Raw genomic sequence first — 25265 nt, forward strand, 5'->3', positions numbered from 1 at the left:
TGCCATCACAGGTGTTCCCTTCATATCTGGATTGTAGTTCATTCCAGATATAGTCAAGTTGACAAGTGAGAATAGCCAATAACCATCACAACACACACACACACACACACACACACACTCACTCGCACACATACTCACACACACACACTCACACATACACTCACACACACATATACACACACACACACATACACACACATACAAACACACTCACACTCACACACATACACACACACTCACACACACATGTTTATAACAACTGTTTATAACACTTTATAACTAAAACTTATACATTTATACATATATGTGTACATAGAGACCTAATCTTACTTCAGTTTTACCTTTGGTGCCTGGAAATCCTGGATGCTTCCTCTCGATCCTTAGTACATTACACACATCAGAACAGCAGGCCTTAGGAAAGTCTCTACTGATCCTGTAAATGGTCGTCCTGTCTTGATGCTGCTAGAGACGGGTGTTGCTTGCTGACTTGAATAAGAAGAGTAATCCGCAGAACCCTCTGTTATGACCCATTAGCATTTTCTCTTCTAAAAACAGCGATTGGGTCTTTTCACAAACTCCCTTCTTCATTTTTGATCCAAGGTCAAGGTGACTTGAGCCTTGGCTGATATGCAACTATTATGCTCATAGCTCATTGTTAGCTTTTGTAAAGGCTACAAACTCTTAAAAGCTACTCTTCGTGGTGTAGTTTGCTTTGATATTAAGTGTTTGAATCACCAAGTGTGATAAATGCACATACCCATGTACCAAATACCCTCATCTTCACCATTCTGGAAAGCTTATTACACTTTGCTATGGGTCAGAATACTTGTGTCCAGAAAATCTGTATTGAAACACAGTTCCCACTGTGGTGGTATTAAGAAGCCAAGGCTTTGGGAAGAGATTAAATCAGAGTGGAGTTGGTGTCTTTGTAAAGGGTGTGGGAGGTGGCTGGCCTGTGACTGAGTGAGGCTCTGTCTTAGAAGCAGTGCCCAGCCCCCATTGGCACCAGCTCTGCTCTGAATCAGGGCCTCGGGCTTGCCAGCCTCCATAACCATAAAGTTCCCTCTAACTCCACACACCTAAGGTGTTTTATCATAAGAGACAGACACATTCTTTGTTCTCAGCCATTTGCCACCCCCTTTCTAGTAAAAACAGCTACTTATTTATGTCTATTATTGTAAATTAGGTTTCTTTCTTTAAAAAAAATAATCTTTCATGTAAATGAAGCCATATGCTTTTGTGTTTGGTCTTCTTTTGTTTAGCATAATAATGAGTTTGAATCATGCCATCATGTGATCAGTAGCTTATTGCTTTTTCTTATGATATAGTCAGTAGAATGTAGTATGAATATACCACAATTAGCTTTTTTCATTCCCCTGCTCATGGATTGTTCTTGGATATCTTTCTTTGTGGCCATTCTTACTTCTTGGGTTAATATCTAGGAACAGTCTTTCTGGGATATAAATTTGTTTATATTTCTGAGAAACATAGAGACAGTTTTCCCAGCGGCATGGGATTCAGTAAGATATTCAATATCCTCTGCCACGTTGTGTTTAATTGTGACTGAATTGTACTGTCCCCCTGTTTAATGCATGTAAAGTTTCACTGAGAAAAGTGTTTCTCTCAAGCAAGTGGCCATAACAAGCAGGAAAGGTAGAAGGTAAAGCAGGTGTACATGCTAGAGAATGACCATCCCTCTGCATGCTTTATCTGCCACAAAAACACACACATGCACACACACATGTACACACACAGACACAGACACACACAGACACACACAGGCACACACAGACACACACAGGCACACACACACACACACACACACACACACACACACACACACACTGTTTTTCTAGTTACCAGAGGACTATTTGTCTTAAAGTTTGGAGGGAGTTTCTCTGAGAGATTTTTTCCCCCCTTAGGGTTAAAAGGGTGATAAGGAGAAAGGTTAAAAATTGGAATCCTTTTTACTCAAACTAAGACAAGCTAAACAATAATACTTATCCTTTTCAGTCATCTAAAGCACACCGAGGATGCAAGAGGAAGGGAAAAGCTGTGCTTGCACCCACAACGCTGGGGTATAGCCCCCCTTTAGCTTTAAACTTCATCATCAAACCAAGTATCTTGCATTCACTAAAGTGTTTGCTGAATTAAATCTATTACAAGCAAATGCTCATATTATACTAAAGACAGCAACAGATCTTTCTGCTATATGCACACGTAAAATCACATTTACCAGATGGTCAATAATTAGTAGGGCGTTACAGCAGAAACCCTTTATGTATTGATTAACTAGCCGATAGTTTGGACAAAGTTCAATGAGATCATTAGATGACTGAGATGCTCTTTGTAAAAGTGTGCCCTTGTTTTCCCACTGGCTTTCCGAAGATAAGAGTTAAGAATTTTTGTGCACCTTTCTGTGTAATCTTGCCTTCAGGATTTGTGCTGTCTTCCTTGGTGTAAATGAAGAGCTCTTTAAGTCCTTGCAGTACTAACCGCTCTCAAGGAAATTCAGAAAGCTCTGCTCCACTGCACTCAGTGTTCTGGTGTGGCCCCAGAGAGGAACTGAACAATGTTTTCAACTGAAATGAAAAGGTCGACCAAACACTCTTTTCAGATGTTCTACCAATCATGCCTTTAAAGAAACCATCTTCAGGACTGACTGACTTCAGCTTGGGTCAGCACATTGCTTCTTAATTCCTTTTAGTTTTTGGAAGGGATATAAAATAGAACTGTCTACTGAATCTTGAAAGTCAGAATCAGAGTGGGTCCTGGTGAGAAAAATCTTAGCCCTTGGGGGCTGAGGCAGGAATGGTCATAAGTTTGTGTACAGACTAGTGTGTACCACGCGTTCCAGACAGGGCTAAGTAACAAAATCCTCTCTAAAACGACAAATAAAACCAAACCAAAGAGGCACCCAGCTAAAACTCAGAAAATTAAGTGGTTCATACTGAAGAAGGAGGAGGAAGAAGACGAAGAGGAGGAAAATGAAGAAATAAAAAAGAGAATAATCGTGTAAAAGAAAGGAAGGAATAGAAAGAAAGGAAGAAAGAAAGAGAGAGAGAGAGGGAAGGAGGACAGGAGGGAGGAGGACAGAAGGGAGGGAGGGAGGGAGGGAGGGAAGAAAAGAAAAGAAAGGAAAAGAAAAGAAAAGAAAAGAAAAGAAAAGAAAAGGAAAGAAAAGAAAAGAAAAGAGAAAGACTGATTGATTCTCAGAGCAATGTGGGGCACAGGTGTAAACTGGTAAAGTTCCCGAGTGAAATGTTGCAGATGGGAACTTATCAACCTTAGAGCTCTCAGAGCTGGAGCTTGGCCATTACTGTGGGGCTCTGTGATGTGCAATAGCTTTGATGTTGCCCTAACGACCCTGCCCCCTTGCAACACTTTCCTAAGTCACTGTGAAACAAGTTAGTTGCCTAACAGACTCATAATTTCGCAGGTTTCACTTTGCACCCTGAAGGTATTCACAGCAATAGAGCCCCTCCCCCGAGATTTACATTTCCTTAAAACATTTTCTTTTTAGGTTTTCCAAATTCAACACTAAGGTCTTTTTGTTTCCAGCGACATAAAAGTTAGCAACCCCTTCCTTGCTTCCCTTCTTCCGGAGCCGGAACAGAACTGCCAAGATCCTTAGCAGAGAAAGACCCTCACCAGCCACAGCAGTTTCGGGGCGATTCAGGGGTGGGATTTGGCAAGCTCCGAAGGCGGGGCTTGGCACGGTCAGGAGGCGGGGTGATTAATAGAAAAATAGCCTGAAAAAGGGCGGTGCCAGCGCGGGTCCTGTTGGTGAAAAGTCCCAGAAGTGCACAGGCTCGGCAGGACAACTTGCAGCCCTTCTCCCTGGATTCAGGTGGGTGCTGCGCACGGCCACGGTGCTGCTCCCAGGCTAGGAGTGGGTGGGTGCAAGGGGCCGGTGGGTGGCAGGTGTAAGGCTAGAGAGTGGCTGTGCCTGTTTGAAAAGCCTTTGTTCCCTTTAGTTGTTTAAATGACCACCCCCCGCCCCCATTTTTGTGGCCCGCTCTAAATGAGAATTGTGCTTTTCTGTTCCTGCATTAAGTTTTCCTTTCTCAAACTCCAAGAAGAAACTTGGGAGCACGAGTCTTTTCATGTTTAAGAGATGGTTTTCTTATTTCTTATTTTCAAGCCCAAGTAGCATTCCCTTTGAAAGGGTCTCTTGATCTTGAGGGGAGGGGAAAAAAAATACATGCAAGTTGTAACAAGATGAGAAGTCACTGCGGTTTCAGCAACTTCTGTCCTTTCCCAGGGAGTAAAACCCTACAGTGTCCCGGGTGACTTGGACATGCAGGCCTTTCAACTTGTTGAAAAGTTGTTTGCTTTTCTAGATTCTCCTGTGGTAGGCAAGAGAAATCTCTACAAGTCTTTACACTGGTACTTTTGATATCATATGACTTACAGACTTAGCAGAGCAGCAGAGCGTGCTCTGTTGTGACTGTAGCCTGATGACCAAAGACCTGAGGGCGCAGCCCTTGGGCAGCTACTCCCCAGAGCCGCCCTCCCCTGTGGCCACTGTAGTCTGGCCCCACTGAGGCTGTAGGGAAGGTGCCTGGGACTCTGATCATGTGTGTATTTCTGTTCTTCCTCTGTTGCAGCCCTCTTTTCTGTCCTCACAACAAATGTGTTTGCTGCTTTCGATCCATTGAAAATTGAAGAGTCATGGCCTTGTGGCTGTGTGCCCAGATTTTCCAAGTTTCACAATACTGATGCAGATAGGGCAAACAGTTTTGAGAAGAAAAGAACTTTGCTTTTTCTTGGCTGAGGGCCCATGAGGAGAAAGAGGAGTATTTCTCAACTGCAGATAGCACTGGGGCAAAATATGACAACAGGAGTTACAGGAGAAGCTTCCAGGAAATGAGAAAACAGCACCCCACAATTCCTAGAATGGAATTGTGAGTCCAGGAACTATACAGGTCGGCGATGACAGGGCTCCAGAGACAGGCAGGTGGGGTCTCCAGTCTCCATTGTACCACCTGGCCTTATTTATACCCTACTCAAGCTTCTTTCCTTCAAAGTAGAAGAAAATGGTTTCTGTGTCGGAGTCTTTCATCCCAAGCTGTTTTCAGTCAACTGGTGGGCATCCCTTTGCTCTCTCCTGACAGGCATCCTGGGTAGGTGAAGAGACCCTTGTGTGATGGTGATTGTCCCGGGAGAGGGAGGGCCTAGGGCTTAGAGGGTGGACTAGCAGGCCAGGCACTGAGCTACAAACACTTTGGAAAACAGAACCCCACTGTTTTAGGATCTTGAGAGAAAGGTTTAGCCATCAGAACCTGAGACTTGACACTTGGCCACTTTTGTTATCCGCAGCTTCCGGCTGCGATGAGGTCATAGCAAACTGTAGGTAGTACCCTCTACTGCTGCATCTTCTACAGGCCTCAAGTTCTGGTCCCCTTAGGGTTGAGGGTAAGAGGCTCATCAGCCTTGGCAGGGTTGATGTTCTAGCTCCTGGGCTTGGAGTAGGGAGTCTAGACATTGAGCAACTCTGGAGTTTCTGAGTTCAGCATCGGAGTTTCTACCTTTGGCTCTTATTGTCTTTCTCACCTCTATTTTACCTCCTTTCTGCCCCAGTTGCCCCTAGCACCCCTCCGCTGTCCTTCCATGGCTTTTGTCCTGCTGCCTTGGGACTCAGTGTTCTTCCTTGGCTTCTCAGGCAGGTCGCTATGCTAGTGATGAACAGCACATGAAGTCAAGAAACTGGATGTGAGGATGTAGGCTTGGAACCCTAGCCCTTGAGAGGCTGGGGTAGGCATGCAGTGAGTTTGAGGCTAATCTGGGCTACATTGTGAGACTCGATCTCAAACGATCACATGTACACACTCAATATATAGACGATAAAAGGTTCTCAAGGGAAGGCTTTTGATGCTGCCATGCCAGGAAGCAGCGTAGAAGGTGCCTCTATGTTGGCTTACAGAGTAATCCAGAGAGAGTAGGTTGGCGCAGATCATAGCAGGCATTCATGAGTGAAGGGAAGGGCTGTGTTCTCACCCACCGTGGCACGGCCCCTCATACACGGGATAAGCTGCATTTGCACCAATCACAGCAGTCCACCACATGCAAAGAGAGAACTGCTCAGCAGCTAAGCTCCCAATTGGACTCCCCTCTCACTTGTGGAAAAGGTTTTGAGGTTTCCAGGATTCGCCCAGCTTGTGATGACTAAACATCTGGTGCAGCCATGGCTGGGACGAGGCCTTCAGGAGCCAGGGATGTGCATTGGAAGCAAGCAGCTGTGGTACTGTGTTGCCTACTTGAGGTGTCCATAAGGTACTCAGATGCTGGCGTGACAGTACTCCATCTGGGTGACTGACTGATGCTCTTGGGCATCAGTCATGTGCTGTGGGCAGCCTGGGAAGGGACTCAGATCACCCTGTCCACCCACACATTTGCTGACACACAAGAAAATAAATATCAGAAGGAGTGCTTACAGTAGGGGCTTACTTAAATTAATAATGATGTTAATAGTCTTTATCAGTGTTTCAATATGCTTAACCCCTTAATATCCCTTAAGGGAGAGGGGGGCCACTCACTTGTCTTACAGGGAGGTCTGGTATAACAAGCCTTTTGCAAACCTTTATCTGATTAGAACACTGCTACAGCAGGAGCACCTTTATCCAGCACTCACCCGGCACTAGCGATTATTAAAGTCCTTCATAGTCACTTAGTGCATAAAAAACAATATCCTCTGAGGTAGGACTGTCCAGTATCATTTTTTAGCGTGTGGTGGTATATACTGTAAGCTGAACTTCAGAGGTTGAGGCAGGAGGGTCAGGAGTACAGGGCCAGCAGGGGCTACATGCTGCATAGGAAAACTTGTTTTACAGGTATGGTAGCTCAGTTAATTTGTAAGTGGTCTGTTGAAATCTGCCTGGACTCCAGGCTGCTTCTAGAGTCTGTGTGAACTCTGTTCTTTCAGGGCACAGCCAACTCCACACCAAGGGAGTGGGCGAGATGCCAGTCGAGATAAGGATCCTGGAAGGGATAGATGATTACAGGAAAATCCATCCTTGTAAATATGTGTCCCATGTAACTTATGGTCAAATACCCTGTATTCCCAATTTTTCTCCTCCTCCTCCTTTTTCCTCTTCCTTTCCCTCCCTCCCTCCCTCCCTTCCTCCCTCCCTCCCTCCCTCCCTCCCTCCCTTCTCCCCCCGCCCATCTTCCTACCTACTTATCTACCTATCTTGGACACGTCCCTAACAGCAAGCTTTCAGTGAGTTTGTTTTTTTCATTACACAGCCTTGCCGTTGCCGTTATTCTGGTTTCAATTAGGCGTAGCAGGCTCACGGCAAGGAGAAAAGATCCAGAACGGTATTCCCTGCCTTTATGTGGTCAGGTCTGCCTATTTCTCCGTGGTCTTATCCTTACTCCCCATGATATGGTTCCCCTATACCTGGGAAGTGGAAGATTTCTGAGAGAGGAGGCTCATGGGCCCGTGGTGTAGACAGAATAGGGACTTGGTGCTGGCTGGTCTCCCAGAGTCACAGGCCTGAGAAGTTAGTCCCCATCCCTGGAAACCAAGTAACCCCACAGTATCAGCTTCAGGAGTAAGGTTTGCAGATGCAGAAACCCCTCATTGCCTTTTCTTTCCAAACGCTGACACCTCTGCATTTCACCACTGACTGTTCTGGAAGGTTCCTGATTTTTCTCTCCTTCTCTACCACTGATTTCCATCATGCTGAATGAAACCCCCCACCCCCACCCCCACCCCAACCTTGCTGGACTTTCTGTTCCAGCACTAATAAAGTTTTGTTCTGGAAATAATCACAGAGGCTTTTATTATGAAGGTTATTAAATAGCAGAATTTTCTACTTCATAAACTTTGTGAGTTTTTTCTTTTCTTTTTTTTTAAAAATTAAAGTCCTTGTTGTATTTCTTCAGATCTCTGTTCAGAGGCAAGGACCATAGGGATTCTTTATTAAGCTAATTAACTTTACAAGAGCTCTGAAGGATAGGGCATTTTACCATGACTTTTATTCCCCCAATACCAGAGCAATAGCAGATATATTAAAAACTACTGAAAGTATTATCTTGCACTGAGATAACACACTGTGCTTTCAAGAGCATGAACTCATAGAAATGGATCAACTCACTGTCATAAGTGGAATTTAAAAATAATCTAGGGCACGGTAAACCCTTTATTTCATGAATTTCATCCAAGTGTAGATAAAAACATAAAAAATTGCATCTGTGTTGAACATTTATACAGAAGGTTTTCCCCTCACTAATTTCTAAATAGTTCGGTGTAGCTACTTGTGTGGTGTGTACGTGTCATCAGGTATGACCAATGATGACCAGATGTATCTTAATGGTGCCCTGTTGCTGCAATGAAACACTCAGACCAAAAACTGATTGTGAAGAAAAGGGTTTGTTTAGTTTACATTCTAGGATCACAATCTATAACTGAGGCATGTCAGAGTGGGAGCTGAAGTAGAACCCACAAAGGCATGCCTCTCTCTTTGTCTCTGTCTCTGACTGTCTCTCTCTTTCCCTGTCTCTCTGTCTCTCTCTGTCTCTGTCTCTCTCATTTTTTTTTATTCAGCCCAGACCTACCTGCTTAAGGACAGTGCTGCCTATAGTGCACTGGGCTGGCCCACACCAATGAACAGTTCCTCATAGACATGGCCACAGGCCAGTCTGATTGTGGCAGTCTTTCAATTGAGGCTCCCTCTTCCCGGTGAATTTAGGTTTTGTCAAGTCGGCAATAAAAGCATGGGAAGCTAAATGGGAGGCGTGCTTAGCCAGTACCATAGAAGAGACTTGAGCATCTGCGGGAGGTGTATCCAGAGGAAGCTCCTGAAGACGCAGGACCCCAGCGTGACTGTGGTTTCACTTAGACTACATGCAAGGGGCACAGTTTTATCTTAAGGAGACCATATTCAGAGTTTTCTTAGGAGGCTTCGGGTTTCATTATCATTAGAACAGTCAAGCACGGAGCATGTGGTCTCTCTAGGAAGGAGAGAGAATGTAAGGGGTGGGAGGGGTGTCCATTAGGTCAGCCACAAGTAGGCATCCAATTTTTAGTTCAATAAGGACGAAAACAGAGTTGAGACATAGAAAGGCAAATGGAGCAAGTCTTCTCAAAACATCAGCACAATGTATAATTAGCATGCAGGATGAGATATTAGCAACCCCGGGCTTGTGTCTCAGCTCCCATATTCTGTTTCTATGAAGTAGATAGCAATTTTTATATTCATAAACATTATGTAGAGTTTTTACAGTAAAGTCCAAGGTATTGCTGGACACAACAAACTCTCACAAACTTTAATGTTTGTGGTGATGGGTTATATCATATTGCCCAACAACACATAGACAACTGCCTGCCCAGCAGCAAATGGAAGATAGATGTATCTTGTAGACTCTCGGTAAATGAAGAAAGTTTCTGGAGGCTGACCTATAAGGCTACAGGAAGGAATTTAAAACAGGAATGGACGTCATGAAGATTAGAGCTGCTTAAGGAGTGTGAGAGAAGATGCATGCTTTAGGGAATGGATAAAGGCAGGGATCAGGGGTCAGAGGGTGCTGGAGAAGGTGAAGGTCTCTGATATTAAGCCTTAGCCTAAATCCCCATTAGTTTTGATTTACTGTGTCTTTTCTCCTGAGTGCACTATACCTTTACCTCCTGGCTCCTTCTGTTTACCATTTACTTTACTTAGATGTTTGTTCGCGCACTTGTTCATTTTGTTTGTTTGTTTGTTTGCTTGTTTAGTCTGTGCCTGTGCTTGCACACACTTCCTGATGTGTATGAATGTGTTGGACAACTTTCAGGAGATAATTCTCTCCTTCTACCACATGGCTTCCAGGATTGGACTCAGGTTGTCAGGCTCAGGCTCAGCAGCAAGCACCCTTGCATATTGAGCCATCTCTTCAGCCCCCCAGTTTCCTCCTGACAGCTTTTACATGGATGTGACACGAACCTATCTGTCCTGCAAAGCTGGTCCTCTTCCCCTGGGCTCCTCTTTCCCCATGTACAGTTTCCTCACTGTGGGCTCATGGGTCTGGTCCTGGGACGTTCCCACTGTCCTTTCTTCCTTCACCTAGACTGCTGTTACCGTGACGATGATGGTATCGTGAACTTTATCGAGCCAGGTTTTGTTGTATAAGCTTGTAGATTCAGTACTGGGGAGGCAGAGTGTTCATAGTTATTCTCAGTATATAGCAAGTTAGAGGCTAGCCTATGATAGTTGAAGACCATGCTGTCAAATGAACAAATAAATAAAGAATAAAGTAAAAAAGTATGGATGGTCCCCCTGCCATTGTTGGCTACTATTATATTCATTTTCATTTTTTGCATTTAAATATGATAGTAAATTAGTGATAGATACTAATAATGTTTCTAGGTTTCTAAAGAAGAGCATTCAGATTTTAAACATTCCCAGTGACACAGCAGTCCTGCTGTGGGTGGAGCTTCGTACTTCCAAAGATCCTGCAGTGACCACTGAGCTATTGATTAAACCTTTGTTCTTCCGGGTACAAATCTGCATTTTATTCTATCTTTGGGGCATTTTGACTGTTTTTATGCTCTGCTCCAATAACTCTTACACTTCCTTTTAGCACTTGCTTGGTATCTTCATCTTTCCTTTAGAGGAATTATTATTCTGTTTATTCCAGAACTAATTCTGCTGTTATTTAATGAATTAAATTATTTGAAACAAGATTTCACCCTGTAATGTGGGCTGACCTGAAACTTACTGTGTAGCCGAGGGTGGTCTTGAACTCCCAACAGTTGTGATTACAGGAGTGAACCTTGTGCGAGGATGCAATCAGTTCCCTTGTAAACAGCCCATGATGTACATGTGTTTCAAGGACAATGAAGTTAGTGCTGTGATGTCAGGTTGCCAAGTGACCACCAAGTTACCTGGGCTGTTCCCATCTCCCTCTTCTTGTCTACAGTCATTTGAAGACTGAGACCAAGATTGGAAGCATGGCCGACCTCAGGCAGCTCATGGACAATGAGGTGTTGATGGCCTTTACCTCCTATGCAACGATCATTCTTACCAAGATGATGTTCATGAGCTCTGCGACCGCATTCCAGAGGATAACCAACAAGGTAAGGCTTCAGAGGTGATATTTCCTCACTTTTAAGGGTTAAAATTCTGAAAACAGCCTTGTCGATTTCTATTCTGATCTATCTATCTATCTATCTATCTATCTATCTATCTATCTATCTATCTATCTATCTATCTATCTATCTATCTATCTATCTATCTATCATCTATGTTCTATCATCTATCTATCTATCTATCTATCTATCTATCTATCTATCTATCTATCTATCTATCTATCTATCTATCTATCTATCTATCTATCTATCTATCTATCTATCTATCTATCATCTATGTTCTATCATCTATCTATCTATCTATCTATCTATCTATCTATCTATCTATCTATCTATCTATCTATCTATCATCTATCTATCTATCTATCTATCTATCTATCTATCTATCTATCTATCTATCTATCTATCTATCATTTATCTTTTAAAGCTCATTCAATAGCAGAGCGTGCTATGCTGTGAGCAGAGTCTGAAATGGGCTGGCTTAGGTGCTTCCGATGACTGGAGACTGTTTTGCTTGCAGAATGGCATCACTAATAATGGTGTTGTTATTGATCTCAGGGAAATAAAGCCTGATCTTGAGGGAAACTGAAAGAGAGGGGACAAGCAGCTGCTGAAGCCAACGTGGTCCTCTGACAATGTGGTCCTCTGACAATGTGGTCCTCTGACAATGTGGGCCTCTGCTACAGAATGTCACAGAGGGGAGGCTTGGATAACAGACATGTATTCCTCATGGCTTTGCAGGGTGGCAATCCCAAGATCAAAATGCCAGATCTGATGTCTAGTGAGGGACAGGTTACTGATCTGCATGGGCTGTCCTGTCCTTGTGCCCATAGTAGTTGAAAGTAAAAGAGGGAAGCAGAGGGTTGGCTCTGCTTCTTTCTGTAAAGGCACTGATCCCGTCATGAGGGACCCACCGACATAACCTGATGCCAGGGCTGCACCTTCAGACGCCATCACACTGGGAAACAGGCTTCACCTTGCACATTTTGTGAGGACAGAAATATCGGTTAATAGAAGTAGCTCTCTCAGTACTGCCTACCAATAAATGATGGGACTGAGGTGAGAACTCACCTTGGGAAACAGGATGTAGCTCAGTGGTAGGGTGTTTACCTGTAGTGCCCAAGTCCCTGACTTCAGTTTTTAGCACAACCCCTCCTTAATTTAGATCGGTCTAACCCCCAACTTTGGGTACTTTTCATTGTGTTTTGTTTTTTTCTTTATTTAAAATTCACATGTTGGCCATTCAGCGCAGTCCATCCAGTGAGGTCCAGGCACTCACTAGAGGATACCATGAGGAACAAGGCCAACAGACCTGACTTCAGGAGCTAACTCTGTGTAATGTTTCTGCTCAGCGGTTCTCTTTAATATCTCTATTTGTAATAAATGCTCATATATTAAGAAAAATATTATAATATTCATGAGATTTTTCAAGCTAAAATCAAAACTACTTTTATAGTTTGTGTTTTTCTTTACTATAAATTATTAAACAGTACAGCCTACTTAAGTATATCTTAAATGCATATTTCAAGTTTCAGGGGATGGGGGAAATCATTTCAAACAGCATAGTAATTATAGGAAGAAATCCATGAACAGACGCTCCCAAACGTGGGGACGGACGTGGTTGCTCACTGGAATGCATTTCATCTGCTTCTGTGTTCCCATGTTAGTCAACATGAGGGTTTCTGCGCTATGAGGGGACAGGACATTTCCACATGTCCATGATGTCAGCATACTCTCTCCATCCCTCTCTAATTCCTGCTGCTTGCCTCTTTTGACAGCCTTGGACAGTAAAGGCATTACTTGCTGAGAGCTGAGTACCTGGAATGTTGATACACCTGAAGGAAGGTGTGTCAGCAGCCCTGTGTAAAGGACGCCAGGGCGCTGTGTTGACAGTCTGTGACAGTCTGCTGGGGCTGGGGCTGAGGATCATATCTCGCTTCGATTTTACTTCCTTGCTAACTATTTTTCTAATTACTTATTTTATCATTATGTGTGTGTGTGTGTGAGAGAGAGAGAGAGAGTAAGAGAGAGAAACAGAGAGAGCATGTGTGTGTGTGTGTGTGTGTGTGTGTGTGTGTGTGTGTGTGTGTGCAGGTGATCTTGTGGGGATCAACTCTTTCCTACTGCTGTGAGCTCTGGAACTTACCCTCCGGTGGTCAGGCTTATGCAGCTCTTTTACCCACAGAGCCTTTTTACCTCCCCCCTTTCAGGATTTTTATATCTAGCCTTTGCTAAACGTATTATTCCTGCTGCTTTGTAAAAGTTTTCATGTTGATGAAGATTCAGGTTTTAAACTGTGCTTGTTCCTGCTTTCTCCTCTTGTGTCTGATTTATTGATCTATAGATTCTACCCATAAGGGTCAACCAGGATGCAGGTGTTTCTTTAATTAGAATTCAAATTACTGGGGCTGGTGATATCACCCAGTCAGTAAAATGCTTGCCAGGCAAGCACGGTGACCTGAGTTCTGTCTTCAGTATCTGTATTAGAAATGCCAGATATGGTGGTATGACATCATAATCTCACCAATGAGGAGATGGAGACTGGAGGATTCCTGAGGCTTGATGGCAGATAGGCTGTCCCACTCTGGGAAGCTCTGGGCTACTAAGATGAGCTGTCTCAAAAGCAAGGTTAATGCTATTTTCCAAATGAAATGAAACTTGAATATCCAAGGCCCCCGCATGTACGTGCATCTGTGCTTACATATGTACCCATAAAAACACACGCACACATATACACATGCCCAAATGTAAACTAGTAAATAGGTAAATACCCCTACTGCTTTGTCATATCTCACAATATTTGGAAGTAGGGCGCTCATTTTGGTTTGTTTATGTTGTTACGTCGATGCTAGTTGAGCCTGGGGCCTTGAGTGCTGTCATCACGCTATCCCCAGCACAAGTGAATTTTTTGGTTGTTCTTCTTTTTCGTATTTGGAATAGGTTTTTGCCAACCCAGAAGACTGCGCTGGCTTTGGCAAGGGAGAGAATGCCAAGAAGTTTGTTCGCACTGACGAGAAGGTGGAACGCGTGCGCAGGTAAACCAGTGTCTCTGGAAATTCCTCACTCAAGAATCATGCTCATGGAGTCCAGCCAGGATCTCAGGATCTTAGAGACTGGGGGAGGGGGGATGATCCACTTAATCTCTGTAGTAGGTGTAACAACTCCAGCAAATTAGATACATAGAGTTCTCCACATGGGGTTACAGTGACTCTTGTCAGCAATTTTGTTGCAGTTCTAGACTTTATTGGGGTCAGTGGCTGTACTCTGTTTATAGATACATAAAGATAATAGTATGCAGGAGACAGAGCACAGGCATTAGATTCTTGCAGCTATGTTATTTTTCTCTCAAATTCAGATGGTCAGTTCACATAAAACATCAAAGATCTTTTGCAGAAGAGTTAAAATGTGAAAGTTGAAACCTTTCAGAGAAATGGGAACTCTTCCTTCTGCTTTTTTTCTGCTTTTTTAATCTGTCTGTCTGTCTGTCTGTCTGTCTGTCTGTCTATCTATCTATCTATCTATCTATCTATTTATTTATCTATCTATCATTCCATCTATCTATCTATCATCTATCTATCATCTATCTATCTATCTATCTATCTATCTATCTATCTATCTATCTATCTATCATCCTCTATCTATCTATCTATCTATCTATCTATCTATCTATCTATCTATCTATCTATCTATCTATCATCCTCTATCTATCTATCTATCTATCTATCTATCTATCTATCATCCTCTATCTATCTATCTATCTATCTATCTATCTATCTATCTATCTATCTATCATTCCATCTATCATCCATCTATCATCTATCTATCCTATCTATCTATCTATCTATCTATCTATCTATCTATCTATCTATCTATCTATCATTCCATCAATCTATCATCTATCTATCTATCTATCTATCTATCCTCTATCTATCTATATCTATCTATCTATTCATCTATGTATGTATGTATCTATCTATCCTCTATCTTTCTATCCATCTGTCATCTATCCATCCTATCTATCTATCTGTCTGTCTATCTATTTATCTATCATCTATCTATATCTTTTTGCCTCTGAATGTCATTTGTAGCTTTCACACTTAGTATGTTGCTAATCCAACAGGTACTAAGGAAAGATAAACCAGATTTCACCCACACAGCTCAGCAGTACCATTAATATTCTTATTTCCAAGGCACCTGTGACTATAGGTCTGAAAGTATGTTCTTAATCTTTGTCATAAAGTCACATAGTGTGCCAAGTTTTTATACAGATATCTAATGTGAAATTTAAGTAATAGTTGCCCCCTTTCCATAACAGGTGGAATAGCTACATGCTGTCTTCCCAGTTACCATTTTCTTGTGCTCATATGAGCTGAACCATTCCAGTCGTATTTGAGCTTGTGATGTTACAGAACTATAATGCATCAGGGTCACGTTATAGACACTAAGCAGTCCTGTGATGGAGACTGAAAAACGTAAATGTAACAGACACTTGGAGAGATCGCCTCAGTTTGCTGAGCGAGGCAATGAAATAGAGAGCAAGGAGTTTTCCTCCTGCAAATGGGATGTCAGATAAACGCTCTAGATCGTATGAGCATCGTCTCTTCTTGCTTCTCTGGGAAAGTCTCAGAGGCTCTCAGGAAATCTAGAGTCTCTCCAGCCATGGGGCTTATGTCTCCAGATGATCCCGGGCCTGTGTTCATATATCCATGCAGGCTTCCTACGTTTGCGTCTTGTTATACTGGATGTAAAATCAACTCACCCCTCAATTCTTCCAACAAATCAATTGAAACACTATGGACAGCAAGAGAATGGAGTCTGTTGAGGCATCTGGGGGTCTTTACTGTGCACTGCAGACATTTATCCAGTAACAATATTTTTCTCTGGAGAGGAAGTGAGCGCTTGATACTTGAAAATGCTCACTTCTGGCTCTACAGGTTTCGTGCTGGGATCAGTCCTCTTATGCAAGCCAGTCCTCAAAAGGGGCTGTGCTAAATATATGCATACGAAATAGTTTCAGAACAGAAGATCCAATGTGAAAACCTCATATTGTGTCAAGTGTTATGATGAGAGTCAAGCTTAGAGAGAGGTGTCGGGAACTTTGGAGGCATTAAACCATTTTAAAGCTTTATCTGGCCTTTCTTAGTTGCTCTTTGACAACAGACAGTTGCATGGTTGATGCTAATCACGACTTTCTACTCATAGCATTGACTAGGGCTAGAAAACATTAACAACATCATGGTGACATCATTAGCAAGATGGAGAGGAACATTCAAGCCTTCTACACAGAAGCTTTAAAAAGCAATTTTATTTAGAGAGATCAGATTCTCTTTACCATTTATCCTGTCTGCCATCCTTACCCTCCTGTGGGTACTTCTAGAGGAGAAATCTATAATCTAGTCTGATGCTCTTCTTTTCGGACTACAAATAAGTGTTGCTGATGTTTAATGCTTTAGCCTGGGTACCTAAGGCCAGTGTGCAGCGCGCCCCCTGGTGGTCAGAATCTGAACTTCCAGTGTAGCAATAGGCAACCTTCTACAGAAGGGCCAACGAACCTATTTTCAGCCACATGTTTCTGAAAATTTGAGAATCAAATAAAATACCAATAGCATACACGTAAAATAATTTCAAAAGAAAATTACAGAATCTTCTTTTTCTATTTTTTTGTTAGACTTTCCTCTTCATTCTTTCTACATCAATTTAAAACCTGTTGCTATTTCCATAATCAAATGGCAGGGCCTGATTGTGGCTACACATGAAATGGAAGCTGTCCTTGAAGGTATTCAGAAAATTAATACATGTACATAGAGGGCAATTAGCTCTGAACTTAATGTAGTATGTGTTGACATGTAAAGAAATGTAACTCAGGGCCAGTTACCTGGGATCAAACCAGTTGTAATTGGACAAGACTAGACATTGACTTATTTACTTAATCCTATTTCACCTTATTCTAAGAGGAATTCAAGACCACAGTATCACAAGATAAACGAGGTAATCATGAAGGCTAGAAAATAAAATGGGTTGTTCTAAAGAACTTGGGTTTGGTTTTAAGGAAACACAAGGACTCTATAAAACACCATCTTCAGAGGTGGAGAGCACCCTTCCTGCAGAGTGTTCTGTGGATGCTGTGTGACCAGAGTGCGAATTCTGTCAAGAAACTGAGCTGTGGGTTAGAGGTCAACAAGACCTCTGTGGCCCCAGTTAATGAACAAAGCAGCCACTGGAAGGTTCTTATCTTGCCCCTACCTTCCTTGGGATGAGATCAAAGATCTTCAAAGAAGATATGAGATCAGCATATGTGTAGTAATCAGAGAATACATGGGGAGTAGTCTGTGCCTGTGATGGGGTGGTGGCATACAGGATCATGTCCCTGTGGCCTTTAGAAATATTTCATGAAGGAAGAAATGATGAGAAGTTACATTAATTTGAGAAATTAACCTTGTAAGAATTAACCACTCCACTGTATTCTTACTTGGAACCAGAGTCCTGTCTGAGCAGAGGGCATCAGGGAAATGTGGTTGGACACCCTTCACACACATCATAGTTGGTCATGCCTTGATAATTCATTTAAAACGATCAGGGCAACTACAGTCCAGGTCAGGAGGGTGCTAAAAACCACGAGGGTCTTAAATGAGAGTGTGGCCTCCAGAGGGTGTGGGAAGGTCTTCCAGAGCATGGGGCATGGGGAATCAAACTAGGCAGAAAGTTTCCTGGGAGGAAGTTGGGAAGGAAACCCCTGGTATACTCTGAAATGGAGGTGAAGGGCTGGGGAGATGGCTTACTCAGTGAACTGCTTGTCCTGCAAGCAAGCTGGGAGGGGTGGAGCAAGCTCATGGTCCCAGCGTTGGGGAGACAGACATAGGTAGATCCCTGGGGCTCACTGGCCAGTCAACCTAACCAACCCTGTGAGTTCCAGTCCAACGAGGCAACTTGTCTTAATATATAAAAAAAGTGTAAGTTGATGGTCTCTGAAGAGCGATGGCAGAGGCTTTCCATTGGTATCTTTATACACCAGCATTTACTGTGCACTCTCAAGTGCATTTAAGGAGGACCAAAGCAGGAATCAGCTCTCCATTCCCTTGGCTTGTTTCATGGGAGAAGTGGGATACCCATGTCTAGGTATTCTCCAGGCCTCTTATAGCCTTATGTTGTCATGGTTTTTTGTCTTGAGCTCTTAGGGAAGGCAGGAAGAGAGGGAAAGGAGCTACCACTCAGAGGTCATTGTGCATTTATGATGTCAGAACATGGCGGTAACATGAAAACAAGCCTTCCTGTTCTGAGATGCGTAGCAATAGTTGCCGACTCTACCAAACAAATTCTAGGCTGGGTTGTCTATCAGTTGCTCATTCTGTGCTTAATAAAGCACACTGCATTAGATAATTAGTCACTTAAAACTTTTCAGGTCAACAGTGGAGGTACTGTTCATAACACTCCAAGTCAGAAAAGCCTACAGTGCCACAAGCCAGAGGGAAAACTCTGACTGAAATAAGTTTTCTCTTTTCTTCTAATGATAGTGTACAGATAAACTTTAAGGAATGATATTCTTCCATTTCTTGTTTCCTTAATATCTCTCTCTCTCTCTCTCTCTCTCTCTCTCTCTCCCTCTGTCTTTTTCTCTCATTCATTCTGTGGTTTGAATAAAGAATGTGTGAGATCTGCGAGGTATCTCCCATATCTCAGAGGATAGCTCTGTGTTTTATCTGGATATGAAAGAACACTAGATTTGATGCTGCTTTATATAAAGAAATTTCTACACAAACACTCTGAAGTGAAGGAGGAGTTCTGATACAGATCATAAAAGAAAGAATATTCTTCATTTGCGAAGAAAAAAATTTTATCAAAAGAAACTTGAATTGCAAAAGTGATACTTGTACTTAAATGAATGATGTGTGTTTTTTTCTGGATAGATGCTATTTAGATATTCTAGCAACAACAAACTGCTTTTCCAAGATTAAAAAAATAATCAAAATGAAATGGTCTAAATAAAAACTACATTAGTAAGGAAGCAAGGGAGCTGGGAAGACAATCGGGATTCTTCCTTCAGAAGGTAAAGATCCGTTAGCATTGCTGGGTGTGGGGGATTCACACCTGAAATCAGAGCACTTGTAGGCAGCAAAGGAGAGTTGTGAGTTTGAGCAGAGTCTGGCTGTATGTATAGCAAGTTTCAAGCCACCCTTAGCTAATCTTGACTCAAACCCATTCCAACCTAACCCAGACATTCATTAAGACTATTTTGTTTTGGAAGAGAGGGCAGGATCCATGCATTCCCACTGATTTTGATACCTATGGCATCATCTTCTCTCACAGAGCCCACCTGAATGATCTTGAAAACATCGTTCCCTTTCTCGGCATCGGCCTCCTGTACTCCCTGAGTGGACCAGATCTCTCTACAGCCCTCATGCACTTCAGAATCTTTGTAGGTGCTCGGATCTACCACACCATTGCTTACTTGACTCCCCTTCCTCAGCCAAACAGGGGCTTGGCATTTTTTGTTGGCTATGGAGTTACTTTGTCAATGGCTTACAGGCTGCTAAGGAGCAGACTGTACTTGTAAAGAGAATTGTGATCTTCACCTTCTAATTGATTCTTTTTAAAAAAAGAATTCCTATATTTTCAGTGGATTCAAACTCTTTCTGAGGTTTTAATGCGTGAAAGGAGCAGAGAAATTAGGAATCAGGGAAAATTCAGTTAAAAGACTAGCATCAGTAGGCTCTATTCTTTTGTATTTGGGTTAGAAATTTAATATAATCAGCCTTAACTATGTTGTCTAACTCCTAAAGTACTTTGTTATAAAGTCTTGATTTCATCATAATTTGTTACATTTGTCTATATTTCCTACGGTGCATCTATAAAGAGTGCACACACCTATGGGAAACCTAGGTTTCATTATAGCTGAAGTAGACACATGAATTAAAAACATTACAAATGAAATTTGTTTGTTTTTTCTCTTTTATTAATGTGTATAAATGTGAGTCTGTGTATGCATGAAGTGTGTGTCCTTGCAGGCATCCACAGAATCCCCTGGACCAGGAGTTGTTGGTAACTGACCTCAAGTACTCTGGAAGGGCAGTATGTGCTCTTACCTGCTGAGCCATCTGTCCAGACCACATTTGGTTTTAATTTTACTATTTTTCAACAACAACAACAATGACATCAGCAACACAATCTATGGAAAGGTTGAACAACTGAATAGCAAATCTCTCCACACCTTTCATGTTGATTTACTGCTTTTTTTTGTTTGTTTGTTTGTTTTTTAACATCTTGTCTCCTATGATTTGGCCATTCCTCAGGTTGTGTTTTTAGACCATGGGAATGTAGGTTGCAGACACCAGGCTATTTTTTCCTAACCTAGATGTTTCTTCAGTGAAGTAGTTTGCAATATTTAATATTCATTTGTAGATAATAGGAAAAGGGGATATTTAAATTTTATACATTTTGAGATCTGAAAACTATGTATAAATGTAGAACCCACTTAAAGAGAGATAAAGTGCTTAATATTACGTATTTTAGGTTCAAAATTTAAGTAATAGTGGCATGTCAGTTCAGAATAGTTTCTAACTAAATTTTCAATTCACAGGAGAAGCTGTATGTAAAAGAAACATTTATTCTCCATATGCAATTTTTGTCTTGGAGTATTACTGCTAAATAAGCTTACCCTTAATAAATCTTTCTGTATTCTAGCTGTTTCAACTCAGCCATTTTCAGTCAACCTCCTCTCCAAGCTGACTAATTCAATCTGGCTTCCCTCAGCTTCTCAATAAATTGATTTGCTTGGCCTCAAACTAACTCTGGCAATTTGTTCTAAACTGGCTCCTTCTTATTCTCTGCCTTTAACTGCCTTTGATGGCCTGCCCTGACCTACGTGAACTCAGGAATGAACTCAACTTTACTGTTCTCATTTCTATGACTCCCAACTCACTGACTCTCTCCCTATACAGCTCTTAAATAGTTAGGTGTATTCTATCTATGACTTATTCTGTCAAATCTTTCTCTGCTTCATCACTTTGTCTGCCCCTCAATTCAATGCCACTTTCAAACATGGCTGCTTCCTTCTACAAAATTTTACTTCAAAAGTATATATACTAAGGGTGTGTGTTTGTGTATGTGTGTGTTTTCCAGCCAAAGGGATGAAAGATGTGTGTTGTTTCTGCATTCCAGCCTGATCACACAGACTTAGGTCTTTGGATGCAATCCCTTGCCAGAGCAGCCAGGTTGCTGGATTAAAATTCTTCTACAGCTGTTAAGTGTTGAGAGATTTGTTTGTGAAACTGCTTTTATCAGGAAGGAGGATGTATGGGGTATGTGTGGATTTTTACTGATCTTGCCTTTCCTGCCTCAAGGAATTCCTGCCCAGCCAAATGACATTATTTTGTTTACATTTGTTGTTGATGACTCTAACCTGTGGTGAGAACCGAAGGGACCACGCAGTTTACATTAAAATTTAATATATACCTAGGAAGGATGCTATATTGCCAATCAAGAGTTCCCCTGAAAAGTTCATGTGTAAAAGCATCTAAACACCAGGAAGCAGGTACTGGTGAGGTGCTAGAACCTTTGGGAAGAGGGCGCTAGTGGAGGAATGTAAGTTTTTGTGGGTATCCCTTGAAGAGAATATTTGGACCCTAACCCCTGTCTCCCTTCTTTCCTGATACTGTGATGTGCACAGAGGAGACTTCCTAGGTCTTGATGACCAGAAAACCAGTATCTTATCTGTGTTTGGTTGTCTAGTCATCTGGCAAAGTATAATTGAACAACTTCTGGGCCCTGTCATTAGAGAAACCTCTAAAACTCCAAAGAACTACTAAGAACTACAGCCATGATCAAACATTCTCCTGATTCTATATCTAGAAGTTTCTCTAGGCAGCAAGCAGAAGAGGAGTTTCTGGCCCCCTCTTGCACCCAGGGGACCAGTCCTAGGGGGTCTTGTTTTGCTTCTGTGAGCAATTCATCCAAGGGCTCTACTTTATAATTAATAATTTAATAAGTGTTTTTGGGGGATGTTGCATAGCTGTATCACACTGACTTTTAGCCCCTTGCCTTGGGAGTCTCCAACAATCCATTTAGAAAGAGCAACACAAAAAAATCCTCTGATCATCTCCCCCCTGCCTGCCTGAAATGTCAGCCCTGTGGGACATTGATAGGTGTTCCTGCTATGAGGAAAAGCATTACTGCTGCCCGTGTGCCTTTCAGGGTCCTTGATTCACTGTAAATCCCATGTAAACTGTTGGATTTGACAAGGAGGAGTTGTTGAAGGCAGACTACTGGGAAGGGTCGATGTTGGGTTGAAGTTGGCACCAATCTCTCATCTGTGGCAGCTCAAGTGGAAGACGGTGGATGAGCTATAGGACCCGTGAGCCTCCTCAGTCAGCAAATGCAGGCCCCGAGTCACATTTAATTCAGAAAACCCTGACAGCCCTGCATAAAGTGTGAGCTGTAAAAATGGAGAGATTGAGACTGTGTGTGTGTGAGCGAGTGAGCCATTATTCCAGTTCACTGGACTTTAGGAAAATACAAAACAGGACAATACAGACTCTGGAACATCACCAAGAGACTGACAATAGTGACTTTGGGAAAATATTCCTGGCATATTTATTCCAAGGCCACATGATTTTAATGATTAAAAGTTAAGAGGAAAATTAACGCAGAGTATGAAGATGCCTAAAATTCTACATCATTAAGCTTAAACTGTACACATCTCCATCTGTATATGAACAAGATAAACCACCTGCAGTTAAGAAAACTGTTGGGCTGGCGAGATGGCTCAGCAGGTTTAGGCACCTTCCAGTACGGCTGATGGCCTGAGCCCACTCCCTGGAACTCATGTAATAAGAGGAGAAAACAGACTCCAGGTTTTCCTGTGACTGCCACACATGCACACAAGTGTCAAACATGGACATACACACATACACACACAACAAATATTAAAAACTCTAAATAAGAAAAGTATTAAGACCAGGAAGTGGTAGCACACATCTTTAATCCCAGCACTTGGGAGATTGAAATAGGTCGATCTCTGTGAGTTTGGGGCTAATCTGATTTACAGAGTGAGTTCTAGGACAGGAACTATATAGAGAAATTCTGTCTTGAAAAATCAAACATCCACTCCCACCAAACATTAATTATTGAAATAGTTTGGAATGTGAATAGAATTGTGCCTTTATGTCAGTCATGGTCCTGAGACTTTATTGAGCCTAAGATATTGTCAAGGTGTTTGACTGCTTTTTGAGCCCTATCTCTAACTCTAAACGTATTGGCACATGACCTGCTGTGTTAGTGGTAGATTGGTACACAGCAGTGGCTTTCACCAAGGCCTCTGTAGGGTTGAGGGGCCTTGGATGAATCAGCTCCTGTGTCATTTATAAGTTACTTGTCAGGAACTTTTGGATGTCAGGGCACATCCACATTTTGGGAATCAGTTAAAGCCAAAATGAGCTGATCCAGAAAGATCTCAAGAAAAAGTCCTGGAGCCAATTCAGTGCTACATTGTATTTCATCCTCCATGACAGAGCTTGGTAAACTCTGGCTTCTGGGCTAAATCTAGCTATTGATGGCATTTGGAAACAGAGTGTTCTTGGAGCACAGCTATGTTTACTTGTTTTAGTATTTTCTCAAACTACTTTTTTGCCATAGTGGCAGAATGAAGTAAACTTCTGTAACAGAAAACTCCACAGGACACAAAACAGGCATATTTATTATCTGATCATTCATAGAACAAGTTTACCCAGTTGTCTGGCCTAGACATCATCATGTCCATGACAAAGAAACAAGGGAGGAAACAGAATCCTATGGTTGCCTTCCAGGAAAACATCTGTTCATCATACAGATAGACAAAGCAAGTCACATGCCAGACAATTGACCTTAGAATCAAAGTGCTGAAACTCAAATCCCCAAGTGAGAGCAACCTCAGCATCACAAGACACAGGGTAGGTATGCATGGAGGAATGATTGACAGGAAAAATCGTTCCCGCCCACTCTGTGTGGGTTACAATGCCATGATGAAGTTCAACCCAGACATAGTAGGAGCACTATCTAAATTTAAAACTTCATGCTCTGAAAGCAGCCTTTGCTCTAATGTGTCAGTCGTCATTTTGTCAGATTAGCTGTAACCCATGGTAGGCTCAATGTGATAACAATGGTTACAACTAAGCTTGAAAAATGTGAGCATATGAATTTGGCCTTCTCCCTCTCATTTGCAGCATGTCGCCTTAGGAAGACAGATGGGATAAGAACAAATATTTGGATAGCCTTATCGCCTCTATAACCAAGTTGGTCCCCAAACTGTGCCCCCGTCTGTTCTCTTGAAATTATAATCTACACCCTGCTCCCAAACCAAGCACTTCATAAAATTTAATGCTCTTTACTATTGGTATAGTTATTGTAGATCAGAGAACGTTACTCACCTAAATGTGACTGACCATGTTGGTGTTTGCTGAAATGGTAGTTCATGACTTATATTAACCATGAAAACAAATGCTACATTAAATTTCTGTGTTATTCAATCTACAAGCATAATAGCTAATGGGAGAGCACCTTTTCCTGGATACCTTGTCCTTTGTAACATCGTATTTAGAGGTTGGATCCAAGAATTTATTCTAATGATGTCTTCCTCACCAACCAACCTTAATGCCAGATGAGGCTCCCTCAATCTCTTTTCAGTATTTCACATTTAAAATGAAGACAGTGAAGTAGATGATTGAAAGAATCTACGACTGAAAACACTATTTGTTCTGGAGGCAGGTGTTCTACTCATTTCTAGTGACAGACTGTGAGCACCAACATGCGGGAGTAATTATGGTAGAAAGCCCATAACCTCATTAACAGGGTCAAAGACAATTGGTGAGCTAAAGAGCATTTTGTGGGTTTCATGTCTTAGAATAATAATAATAATGCTTAAATTAATTTTCTCTGAGTCACTAATGTCATGTCACTAAAACAACATGAACACTCCCAAACATTAAATAAATATTGAGTTCTCCCCATTTTAAGATTTACTCTTATTGTTTTTCTTCAAATGGGAGTATACTATCACTTGACTAGGCCAATCACTGATAGGTAGTAGTGTTGGGATGGGACAGCCAGAATGGCCAGAAGTAAATTACTTGCTCTATTCATTCTGGGTTCCTAAAATCATGATCCTGAGAATTAGAGTCCTCTAGGCCAAAATCTCAAGACACATAATAGAAGGAAATGCTTAATT

At 42.0% G+C, this 25265-nt stretch overlaps 1 protein-coding gene across 7 annotated transcripts; it reads left to right on the top strand.

Moving 5' to 3' along the window:
- The first annotated feature begins 3770 nt into the window (after positions 1–3770).
- Positions 3771–19999, top strand: Mgst1 (microsomal glutathione S-transferase 1). 7 transcript variants are annotated; one of them, NM_001361307.1, is made up of 5 exons: positions 3771–3850; positions 10903–11059; positions 14012–14106; positions 16740–16847; positions 19376–19999. In NM_001361307.1, the coding sequence occupies exons 2-4, from the start codon at positions 10934–10936 to the stop codon at positions 16825–16827; spliced, it is 309 nt and encodes a 102-aa protein (NP_001348236.1). In that variant the 5' UTR covers positions 3771–3850; positions 10903–10933; the 3' UTR covers positions 16828–16847; positions 19376–19999. The 7 variants fall into 7 exon arrangements, 5 of the variants coding, with proteins under 5 accessions (NP_001348236.1, NP_001348237.1, NP_064330.2 ...); NM_001361308.1 differs by lacking the exon at positions 16740–16847 and having other exon boundaries at positions 3771–3896; NM_019946.5 differs by lacking the exon at positions 16740–16847.
- Positions 20000–25265: the final 5266 nt, after the last annotated feature.

Source organism: Mus musculus, chromosome 6 (assembly GCF_000001635.26).
Source record: "Mus musculus strain C57BL/6J chromosome 6, GRCm38.p6 C57BL/6J".
In the NCBI taxonomy this organism is placed as follows: Eukaryota; Metazoa; Chordata; class Mammalia; order Rodentia; family Muridae; genus Mus; species Mus musculus.

What these genes read in the sequence shown, in the direction of transcription:
- Mgst1 (NM_001347489.2), top strand. Translation starts at nt 4,936, where the DNA reads ATGACAGGGCTCCAGAGACAGGCAGGTGGGGTCTCCAGTCTCCATTGT. An exon ending in TCTCCTGACAGGCATCCTGG is followed by an intron (nt 5,127 to 10,902) that starts GTAGGTGAAGAG and finishes TCTTGTCTACAG; the next exon opens with TCATTTGAAGACTGAGACCA. An exon ending in AAGGTGGAACGCGTGCGCAG is followed by an intron (nt 14,107 to 19,375) that starts GTAAACCAGTGT and finishes CTTCTCTCACAG; the next exon opens with AGCCCACCTGAATGATCTTG.